This window comes from Borostomias antarcticus (assembly GCF_949987555.1).
Source record: "Borostomias antarcticus genome assembly, chromosome: 9".
Taxonomy (NCBI): Eukaryota; Metazoa; Chordata; class Actinopteri; order Stomiiformes; family Stomiidae; genus Borostomias; species Borostomias antarcticus.
The window spans coordinates 15,496,203-15,508,565 of record NC_140242.1 but is presented as its reverse complement, the minus strand read 5'-3'; the positions used below and the strand labels follow the sequence as shown (position 1 = coordinate 15,508,565).

At 49.9% G+C, this 12,363-nt stretch overlaps 1 protein-coding gene across 1 annotated transcript in view; it reads right to left on the bottom strand.

Moving 5' to 3' along the window:
* Positions 1 to 204: 204 nt before the first annotated feature.
* snx7 (sorting nexin 7) overlaps positions 205 to 12,363 on the bottom strand; it is a 35,287-nt gene continuing 23,128 nt past the window's right edge. Inside the window, exons 8-9 of the mRNA XM_084443722.1 lie at positions 11,721 to 11,873; positions 205 to 1,191 (exon numbers count right to left, since the gene is read on the bottom strand). Coding sequence (XP_084299848.1) covers positions 1,099 to 1,191; positions 11,721 to 11,873 — 246 coding nt within the window. The 3' untranslated portion in view covers positions 205 to 1,098. The remainder of the gene's footprint in view (positions 1,192 to 11,720; positions 11,874 to 12,363) is intronic.

Genomic DNA, 12,363 nt, shown 5'->3' with positions numbered 1-12,363 from the left:
CCACAATGGTCTTCTTAGGATAAATTGGGTGGGGTAGAAATATTGTTTTTCAGAGGGGATATTAGTCCTGTGTGGAATAAAGAATGGATCTGTGAGAAATGGATGTTTCCCTAGCAAGACAATGTGTACCATATACTGTGTTCTATTGATAGGTAGTCACACGCCAAGTTCAATGTACCAATTCATCTTTATTAAGCCAACATCTTAAAACCTGATCGAATGATTTACATATTCAATTACAACAAGAGAAAATAAGTGTATATAGTAAAAAAAAAAAAAAGAAGCATCTGGCATTATCTTAAGTTTTCATTATCAAAATACCATAGTGACGCATGGTAAAATAGACAAGAAAATATCAAATATCACATCAGCATCACTCAGAATCCACCATGGCTTTAGACCTGGGTCAACTACACAGAGTATTAGAACTTATCTAATGGTGCATTTGGTTTGAGTTTCCACTTCTGCAACTATTCCATCGCTGAGTCGACCAAATCAAGTCCACCCTAAATATTTGGGCAGTATTTGCTGTATTTGTCACAGAAGCCATCTGGTTGGAGGTGGTATTTTGGTATGTGCTGCACCTGTTCATACAGAACAACATCCCCAGAGGCCTCACTGCTGTCCAGTCTGAGAGCTGAGTCAGTCCAGAGGGGGAGTGAAGTGTCATTGGAACAGCCAGGGCTAACATTCAGGAGTAGGAGTCCTGGGTGTAGGGCGGTGCCTTTGGTGTTGGTGGTGGTGTGTGTGGGGGGGCATGGGGGATTGGTGGTGTGGTTTGTGTTAGTGGGTGTGGTTTAGAGATTGGTGGGTGTGTTTTTTGTGTTTGTGGATGTGGTTTAGGGATTGGTAGGTGTGGTTTTTGTGTTAGTGGGTGTGGTTTAGGGATTGGTGGGTGTGTTTTTTGTGTTAGTGGGTGTGGTTTAGGGATTGGTGGGTGTGGTGTAGGAGTTGATTTGTTGGATTAGATGGGGAAGAGAGGTCCGTGGTCCCATACTGAGGGGGGGAGGGGGGCAGGTTGGGGAGGAGGCAGAGTAAAGAGGTCCATGTTGGGGGGTTCGGAGGCGCAGTAAGGGGGGGGGGGGGTTGTTGGGGGGGTTAGGAGTCTCTGACATCATCATCGTCTCTGACACCCTCCTGGCTGGCATCAGTCCTCTGGGACAACAGGAAGGACTCCCACACGGCCAGGCACTGAAAAACACAAGCAGGCACGCACGCACACACACACACACACGCACACACACACACCTGTGAACATCAGAGCCAAACAGTCCATCTTCTCTCACATCAATAAAACCCTCCCTGCGCCTGAGCGGCCGGTGTCTAGAGTAATCGCTGTCCGTTTAACGGCCGGTCGAGACGCATAGCGCGGCGCCGCACAGCCGCTTTCAACCCAGCGGCCCTGTCACCTTCCACTGCCTCCAACGGACCCCCGGTGCAGATATCTGTCACTCGCCAACACGGTGATTAATGTTCCGACCCAAAACCCAGAGTCACAGACCGCATCCATCCATCCTCTCCCTTCCTCACTCCCTCCCTCGCTCTCCCTCCCTCCCTCGTCCTCACCCTGACGTCTCAGCCCCCGCCCCCCCACCCCCGGAACATGCACTCCTTCCTCTTAGGGAGTGTGGTGGTGGGGGAGGTGAGGGGAGGAGAGGACAGGGAAGGAGGGGGGGGGGGCGTGCATGACCCCAGGATCAGACAGGAGACAGAGACAGTAGACTGGTGGATGGAGGATAGAGTCATCAGGCAGGATAGAATGTTCCGGTCTGGCGCCCAGTCTTGCCCTGTCACTTCTCCATCTCTCTACATGGTGGATGTGAACACAGGAGAACGTCTGTACATGGTGACTATGATAACGTCTGTCTGTATGGTGAATGTATCACTGGGGGGAACGTCTCTCTGCATGGTGATTGTGAGCACAGGACGAGGATGCAGATGTCCAGGGTTCCTCCGTCCCCCGGGGAGGTCATCTGTGATTCAGTCTGGGGGGGTGGGGTGGGGGCGGTGAATCACTGGGAGGAGTTGAAGAGCAGAATGCAGGAAACAGACAGAAAACACCGTGGGCTGACCAGAGTGGTTAAAACAAGCACACCTGTCTCTGTACAGTAGCTAGCTAGCTGCTGCAGTAAATGTTCATGTCTAGTAAAAGCCGTATTAACGGTGCAACGATCAATGTTTGCAGAATGTTAATTAACCAAATGCTGAATAGCATGAGGAAAGACAAGCTGATGTAAGGTTCGACCCACCAGGCCTTATCTGCTGGCAGAGGGAGACTTTCTGTGTGGCTTGTCAGTGTTATCTCACCCCCACATACGAAGGGTTCTGAAGCGTCAGAGATAAGACCAGGGGCACCGCTGAACCAAAGTGAATCAGGCGTTCAAGGGGGACAGCTAAATCAATTTAAGGACCCAAGTGTTTTGTCCTTGCTGGTTCAGCATTCTGTCAAGAGACACGAGCATGCACGCGCACACAAACACACGCACGCACACACACACACACACACCCTGTCTCTCCTCCTCCTGACGTGGAACTTAATCACATTAGAGTCAAATGCTATTTGTGTCGGGTCTTGATTTAGCTTAGTTAACTTGACTTTAATGGAATCTATTGATTTAACTCAGGTCTGAACTCATAAGCTTCATAAGCACAGTCTATCATCAAACCACCACAGACTACAGAGCTGGCTGTCTGGCCACTGTGGCTGGCGCCTCTTGGGACACTGGTCAGGTGAAACCACAGTAACTACCATGGCTACTGCTACACCTGCATACATCATCTGCTATGGTGAGCTGAGCCCAGAGTCACTGGTACAGTACATCACCACTTTCCTCCCCTCTCCCCTAACGAGGTCCTCCACCTTGTAACATCTAGCCGCCCTACCACGTCCCCTCCACTCTCCTAGACCCTGTCCCCTCCACTCTCCTAGACCCTGTCCCCTCCACTCACCTAGACCCTGTCCCCTCCACTCTCCTAGACCCTGTCCCCTCCACTCACCTAGACCCTGTCCCCTCCACTCTCCTAGACCCTGTCCCCTCCACTCTCCTAGACCCTGTCCCCTCCACTCTCCTAGACCCTGTCCCCTCCACTCTCCTAGACCATGTCCCCTCCACTCTCATAGACCATGTCCCCTCCACTCTCCTAGACCCTGTCCCCTCCACTCTCCTAGACCCTGTCCCCTCCACTCTCCTAGACCATGTCCCCTCCACTCTCCTAGACCCTGTCCCCTCCACTCACCTAGACCCACTCCACTCCTCTCTGACGTCAAAAACTATAGACCGGTTTCCCTTCTATCCTTTCTATCGAAAACACTTGAACGCGCTTTAACTAACGGTCTTCGTATCTCCACCAGAACAACCTCCTGGACCCCCACCGGTCTGGATTCAAGGCTGGCCACTTGACAGAGACCACCCTCCTTGCAGTGACAGTCACTCCACGCCGCGAGATCTCTTCCGTCCTGATACTTCTAGACCTGTCAGCAGCATTTGACACAGTAGACCACCAGATCCTCCTCTCCACTCTCGAGGAGAAAGGCATCACTGGCTCTGCATGTTACCTGTTTGCATCCGACGTGACAGGCTACTCCTACCAGGTGACATGGAGAGGGTCGATGTCGGAACCAGGTAGTCTGACTACGGGGGTTCCGCAAGGGTCTGTCCTGGGTCCTCTCCTTTTTTGCATCTACACTACATCTCTAAGCTCTGTCATTTGCTCACATGGCTTCTCCTATCATTGCTATGCCGATGACACCTAACTGGTCCTGTCATTTCCCCCTTCTAATACACAAGTGGAGACATGCAAGCTGGGTGCTTGGCTGGAGTGGATGCGACACACCACCTCAAGCTCAACCTGGTCAAAACTGAACTGCTGTTCCTCCTGGGGAATGGCTGCCTGCACTGGGACCTGGCCATCACCATTGACGACACAGTGGTGACGCCAACTCGGATGCATGGAATTTGGGTGTGACCCTGGACGACCAACTGTCGTTGCACGCTCTTGCAGATTCCTGCTCTACAACATCAGGAGCATTTGCCCTTTCCTCACTGACGAAATGGTGCAGGTCTTTTCCTGCCTGGACAACTGCAACTCCCTCCCTCCTGGGGCCCTGGCGTCAGCCATTAAACCTCTGGAGCTTGTCAAGAAAGCTACTCCCACACAACTTCCCTTCTCTGTTCTCTACAATGGCTCCCTGTAACAGCTCGCATCCAGTTTAAAACGCTGGTACTAGCCTACAGGGCAATGAAAGCAAAAGCTCCCTCCTACCTCCAGGCCATGGTTAAACCCTACACCCCTTCCTGACTACTATGCTCTGCTACCTCAGGGCGACTGGTTGCCCCGTCACTGCGAAGCCCCTTTTCTGTCCTGGCCCCGCAGTGGTGGAATGAACTGCCCACTAACATCAGGACAGCAGAGTCGCTGCATCTTTTGCCGCAGGCTCAAAACTCACCTCTTCAGGAAGTACAACCAAGATCCTCCCTCTTAAGCACCTATTGTATTTTTAGATTGCTATTCTTCACTTTGCCTTCAGCACTAGATTATGTTCTTAGTCACTTGTTTTATGTAGAAAGGAGATGCACTTTCTTCGTTCTGGCAAGCAGTAGTACACTGACTTTTCCTACGTTAGATGCAATTCTTGTAAGTCGCTTTAGATAAAAGCGTCAGCTAAATGACTGTAATGTAATGTAACAGCTGTGGACAGGGCGGCCCGTATGGGTTCTGTTTATTCTACTTCTGTAGTCCACCTGGAGGATGCGCCAGTTGGTGCTCTCATAGCGTCAGTTCGTGCTCTCATAGCGTAGAGGGGGTGTGGACCAGTACACTCGGTCACAATAAATGGGAGACACACATTTACGTCACGCTGACCCTAACGGACCCTCGCATACTCGCATGACGCGGAAAGTATAACCAAGGCTTTACTGCCACCAAGCTCTGAAATCAACCATAGCAGCTAATCTGAGAAGCTAAACTACCTGTTATCATGAGCAGATACACGCTGTGTGTTCAGTCAGGCCTAATGACCCAGACGACCGGGACAAACCGTCATAATCTCCTCTCTCTGAGATCGGGGGGTGGGAGGGGGGGGGATAAGTGCTCAACCAATCAAAGGTGGGCTGGAGCGTAGCTAAAAGAGACAAATGTCAACACGGACACACACACACACATACTCTCTCAGACTCACACACACACACACACACATACACACTCCTCTCATGTGGTTGGGGAGGGAGCGGCAGAGAGAGAGATGCAGTGTTCTGTCAGTAGGGCGTTTCTGACCGCCTCTGAAGGCTCCTGTCCAGCCTGAGGTTGCCGTGGAGAGTCTGAGGTGCTAATTAAGGAGCTTGTTAAGAAGCAGAGGCGCTAGCCTTCCTCCTGCAGGTCAACACAGAACAGGGGGACTGATAATCAGCAGCATCATCACCGTGGACGTGTGTGTGCGTGTGTTTACTGATACACTACAGCTTATTGGGGGAAAAAAAAGCTTACAGTACATCCCTGTTGCTATGGAGTCACCATGGCAATCCTCAGAAGTTTCCAGTTCATATGCACAGCACAGCTGGTGTATACGGAGCAGAGCGCAACACACACACACACACACACACACACACACACACACACACACACACACACACACACACACACACACACACACATACACAGAAACAAATGTACTATATTCACCAATCTCTGCTGCTCCATCCCACACAAGGCAATTTGATTAGAATGTGCATAATTAGGCCAGCAGAATGTGTGATGTGTGTATTTATAGAAGCCCGTGTTCAATCCAGACACTCCATTAACACGGATGGACGGACGGACGGACGGCACCCGGAGAGAATACCCTGACGGCTGACCTGAAAGCAGCGAATGTCCACACAAAACGGCCGGGTTAACAGCCCTTCCTAGGGCGTTTATTCACTCAAAAAGGTTAACACAAACTGCCTCAACGGCTTTAAGGGGAAAAACAATATCTCAGGGGTTCCTTCCTGGAAGTGGTACAGGTTCCCCTTCTCTGGGATCGGTTCAGTACGGGTTCCCCTTCTCTGGGATCTGTTCAGTACGGGTTCCCCTTCTCTGGGATCGGTTCTTTATGTTAGTGGCGCAGCCGTCCTGGAGCCTCTGGGTCCTCTCTTCTGAAGAACCCCTCCCAGGTCCTGGGTCCTCTCTTCTGAAGGCCCCCTCCCAGGTCCTGGGTCCTCTCTTCTGAAGGCTCCCCAGGTCGTTTGCTGATAAGCCGCACCTTATGTCCCCGGCGGCTGGTGATCTGACATAACGACCGTCAATGACCTGTCCTAGAGGTTGGCAGGGGTGGGGCTGAGCTCTCTGGGTGCCACAGCCCTTCCTCTCCTCCAGCGACCTACAGATGGTCGTACTAATGCTCATCTTCTCCAGACTGGACTATTGTAATGCCCTCTATGCCGGGGTCACCGACAAGACCATCCACAGCATGCAGCTAGTCCAAAATGCCGCTGCCAGACTGGTGACAGGCACTAAGATGAGGGAACACATTTCTCCTGTCCTCTCCTCCCTTCACTGGCTCCCTGTGAAGCGCAGAGTGAAATTCAAGATCCTCACGTATGTCTTCAAAGCCCTCAATGGTCTCGCCCCAGCTTACATCAAAGATCTCCTGGACCAACCTACCAGCTTCAGGCCTGGTCGCCGACTCAGATCTGACAACCAGATGACCCTGAAGGTCCCACGGTCAAAACTTGTCACAAAGGGAGACCGTGCATTCTCAGTGATGGCACCTGGGCTATGGAACAAGCTTCCTCTGAACATCAAGTCCGCCACCACCCTGGACTCTTTTAGAGCACAGCTTAAAACTCACCTTTTTGTCGCAGACAATCTATAATTTTATGTCCTTGTCTTGTGTCTTAAATGTAGTTTCATTTTGTGTCTCTGCAGTCCTTTGTTTTTGTTTGTCTCTTTTTGTACCCGGGCTGCGCCCCGGGCTGATGTAACAGTTGGTTGGGGGGCGCATTATAAATAAAAATAACATAACATAACATAACACAGTATGGATGGATGGATGGATGGATGGATGGATGGATGGATGGATGGATGGATGGATGGACGGATGGATGGATGTGAGGATGGATGGATGGATGGATGGATGGATGGATGGATGGATGGATGGATGGATGGATGGATGGATGGATGGATGGATGGATGGATGGGTGGGTGGGTGGATGGATGGGTGGGTGGGTGGGTGGATGGATGGATGGATGGATGGATGGATGGATGGATGGATGGATGGATGGATGGATGGATGTGAGGATGGATGCATGGATGTGAGGATGGATGGATGGATGGACGGATGGATGGATGGACGGATGGATGGATGTGAGGATGGATGGATGGATGGATGGATGTAAGTGAAGATGTTGGAAAGAGTGAATGACTGCCCCAGGCTGTCTGTGTGAGTCTGGTTCAGCGCTCCCCAGAAATGCACTGATGGAGTCTGGAGCTTGCAGACGAACCGAGCTCAGCCAGACACAGCTAATCGTGTGTGGGCCTGTGCACCTCGGAACCCTGGCGATTCACTCCCCCTCTCTCTCACTCAGTCTCTCACACACACACACACACACACACACACACACACACACACAGTGTTAATATTCCATCTCAGCTATTGCAGACATCTTATCTGTCTTCAGAGTCCAGCTCATCCCTCATGCCTTCCGCCCCCCCTCCTCTATCACTCCATCCTCCTCCTCATTCATCTCGTCCATCTCCGTTCTCTCTCTCTCCCCCGCACTCTCGGCCAACTTCCCCTCATCCCCTGTCCTCTTATCCTCTTGTCCTTGTGTCCGTCTCCGCCCCTCTCCTGCCATCTCTGGAATGGGGAGGTTATTACAGTGGCACGAGGGTGGGGGGGCAGTGGTGGAGGAGGAGAAGAGGGCACGGTGCACTGAGCTTCTCATCTGATGATGGGTACTGCACCCACCCCGCACCAACACACACACACACACACACAGACACACGCATGCACACACACAGACAGACACACACACACACAGACACACGCACACACACACACGCATGCATACAAACGCACGCACGCGCACACACACATATAGAGACACGCGCACACACACATATAGAGACACGCGCACACACATACACGCAGAGATATACACGAACACACATGCTCACGCATGCACTTCCTATGACCAGCGCCCACCTCTCCAGAGAGTGTTATTAAGGTCATCCTGACTAACATAAATCATTCACACCCCCCAACGGCAAGCTACCGTTAGCCTTCTGGACCGGAATGACAATAGAGTAATAACAGACACACACACCCTGTCTATATCAGGCTGGCCATCACTCCCCACAGCACTGGTCCTAGTTTATTTATGTATCAATGTTGAGGACCAGCGACTAACTAACCTGAGGAGACTCTGTCCTAACCTGGCTGTACTAACCCGACTGTACTAACCCGACTGTCCTAACCCGACTACTACTCTGACTGTTCTAACCTGATTGTTCTAACCCGCCTGTACTAACTTGACTGTCCTAACCTGACTGTACTAACCTGACAGTTCTCACCTGACTGTTCTAACCTGACTGTTCTAACCAGACTGTTCTAGCCTGACTGTTCTAGCCTGACTGTTCTAGCCTGACTGTACTAACCTGACTGTACTAACCTGATTGTTCTAGCCTGACTGTTCTAACCTGCCTGTACTAACCTGACTGTTCTAACCTGACTGTTCTAACCTGACTGTTCTAACCTGATTGTTCTGACTATCTAACATGAGGAGACTCTGTCCTGTCGGTGCTACTGGCTGGACTGCAGCCTGATCTGTGCCATCTGCCCTGAGAACACAGAGACATCGTCCAGGTCCATATTTGGGTTTACAAGACTGAGGCAGAGATATCTCATGATGAAGAGGGTTTCCAAACCACCTCTGCTACATCTGCATAAACACGCCTGGCAGATTAAGGATCCGCTACACCACTCTCTCACCAGCTGCAGCCTAATGCTACGTCTCCAGCATTTATTTCCGCATCAAACAGCTGCAGTAACGTTACCTCAAGGCCATACGAGAAGCCTCTCTCTCTTTCTCTCCCTCTCTCCTTCCCACCCTCAACCGTCCACAAGCCTCTCTTCTCCCTCTCTCTCTATCTCTCTCTCCCTCGCCATCTCTCTCTCTCTCTCCCTGTAATAATATGTGAGTAATACATCAAACCTTCTCATTTCAACAGCATCTGGATGAATTAACAGGCTGCTTAGTTTCCCCACAAGTACGTGAGGCCTGAGTTTGCCTGGGGCCTGCTAAACCCCCCCCCCCCCCCCCCCCCCCCCGCGCAGAGCTAAACGGAGCACAGTCACACAGGGACAGGAACAGATTACGCCCTGACAGAGACGCTTACATGTCGATTTTAGAGGTTTTTTTTTTCTCCTGATGCTGCGGTGTGTGTGCGCGTGTGTTATCTTTTGTCAATATCTCACAATTACACTGGAGGAATGATACCACTGCCAGGGCAAGGTTGAATTCAGAGGCTTATGAAGACGGAGAGAGGAGAGGACAGTTAAGAAACAACACATACACATACACACACACACACACACACACCCACACACTCCCACACACACACACACACACACACACACACACACACACACACACACACACACACACACACACGCACACACAAATACACACACATCCACACAGACACAACACACACACACAGACACACACTCTCTCCCTCTCCCTCCCTCCCTCCCTCCCTCCCTCCCTCTCTCTCTCTCCCTCCCTCACTCCTTCCCTCTCTCTCTCTCTTTCAGGTCTGGGGGTCATCCAGGGACAGCCTCTGTGGTTTTTACTTCCAGAACATGGGAGGGAGACTAATGGAAACATCACAAGGACGTCTCTGAACAAACACTTCAGGGACAGTTCACCCAAACAAGCAATATTTCTCATCTTCTTAGAGCGTTGCAATGGCCGTCTACGGAGTGTGGAGGTGGTCGGTGAGCTGGTGAATGGCCTTCTCTACGACCATGAAAATAAACGACTTAATCTGTACTGGGCAGATGCCACGCATTTACTGTAGTTAAGTGTAATATCTGGATCTCTTTGATCAGATGGTCATTTGTGATTGGTCATAAAAGTGAGACACTGCCTCCCTCTACTGGCAAAGTACCAACTTGGGAAATAAAAACACAGCAAAATCAAAAGTCTCTCCCTCCAAACCCTAGCTTTGTCTCTCTGTTCAAACCCTACCTCTTTCTGTCCAAACCCTACCTTTGTCTCCCACCTACCACCCCAACACCACCATTCTAAAAATGATACACAGTCAATTCCCGCAACCTTAAAGGCCCCACGACGAGTTTTGGGAAGCGGAAGTGTTTTCCGCCCAAAAAGACCACATTTCCCATGAGCCTCCCCCCCATCGTAAACCTTAGCTACCTGAGCCGGGTGTTTTGAAGATGGAACAATGGCCACCGACGAGGTAATTACATAGGTCTTACTAGTAACGTTACTTTTGACAATATATAACGGTCATATTTAAATTATTCTTCGTCTTGTCAGCGCCGTAGGCTACTGCAGTAAATCATTTCGTCATTCCAAGAAAGTTCTGGACGACCCGACCACAAAATAATAATCTAAAAATAAACTACATACAAGAAACGACATTTGTCGAAAATGGACACATAAACAAGTGTGGGTAAAGTAGATTCACCCACATTAAAATGAGACTGTTTCGTAACCAAAAATAAACTCCTCGGGGTACCTTTAATCTTTTGATTTTAAAATTTCCTACTCCATTTTTCATTCTTACGATTACCTTTATCTTCCTAGTGATGGCTGGTCTCCACATCCCTCATTCTCCTTTGCTCTCTCCACCCCCTAACCCCCCCCCCCTCAACCTCTCTCTCTCTCTCTCCACCACCCCTCACCCCAACCTCTCTCTCCACCACCCCCCTCACCCCAACCTCTCTCTCCACCCCCCCACCCCAACCTCTCTCTCTCCGTCTCTCTCTCCACCACCACCCCCCAACCTCTCTCTCTCTCTCTCTCTCCACCACCCCCTCCCCTCCCCCCACCCCAGCCTCACTCTCTCAATTCAATTCAATATGCTTTATTGGCATGAATGTCGGGTCAACAATATTGCCAACGCGTCAAGAACACAATTCAATAATAACATGGAAAAAAACAAAACAAAAAAAAAACAGATTAAGTATATGGTTAATTACTGTAAGTTAACTAACAACAAACAGCTCTCTTTCTACTAAGTAATATTTCTAGAAAAAATGTGTCCAAATAAAAGGAAAAATAAATAAATAAATAATAATAATAATAATAATAATAATAAATAAAAGAGCAAGTTGTGCTACTGGTTGTGGCAACGTTACTTATTTTGCGCTATAATAGCACAATCCTTCTTCTCTCCTAAAAGGTACTGGACTCTTTTTTGTTCTGTTAGGGATTCAAATTCAGGGCATTTTCGTCTAATGTCAAGTAAGAAACTTTCTCTAATGTCAGAGTATTTTTCACAGTGAAGGAGGAAGTCTCTCTCTCCACCCCCCCACCCCCCCCCACAACCCAACCTCTCTCTCTCTCTCTCTCTGTCTGTCTGTCTGTCTCTCTCCCTCTCTGCAGACTGAAGTTAACTGGCTAAGGCTGTCTCATTGCGTACATGCTACTCCACCAGAGGCTTGGGCTTTACAGTAGCTTGCCCTGCTTAGCTGGTCTTCAGCCATGGACCCTCACCTTCTCGTAGTAGTCCAGGTTCTTGTCGGCAGCGGACAGGAAGGCTGATCTGAGGTCTGTCCTCATGCTCCGCTGCCAGCGAGCCCAGTCCCCCTTCAGAGCGTTGTTGGCCCACTCCCCGCGGTCTTCCAGCCTATCAATCTCCTCCTTCAGCTGGACACACAATACAACGCACCAATCAAAACCACGTATACTGACTCAATGCACTATCACATCAGACATACCAGCCGGGAGGTGTTAAGGTGTGCAGGAGAACAGCCAATGTGCCAAACGTGTTCATACTGGCCAGATAATTTGCAAAAAAGATAGCAAGAAGATATTCAACGACTGATATAAGTGGTAATTTAACATTTATATCACTATACTCCAGATGAAATACTGCGCACGCACACACACACACACACACACACACACACACACACACACACACACACACACACACACACACACACACACACACACACACACACACACACACACACACACACACACAGGAGTAATAAAGATGATGTACTGTAGAGCGATGTACTGATGAATGTGCTAATTTAGATGATTTCCTCTCTGGCAAGCTCCCAATGTGATCTATAGTAAATCCCTGTAATGCTAATTGGTTCGCTCTTTTACAAAAACTTCCAAGTGTATC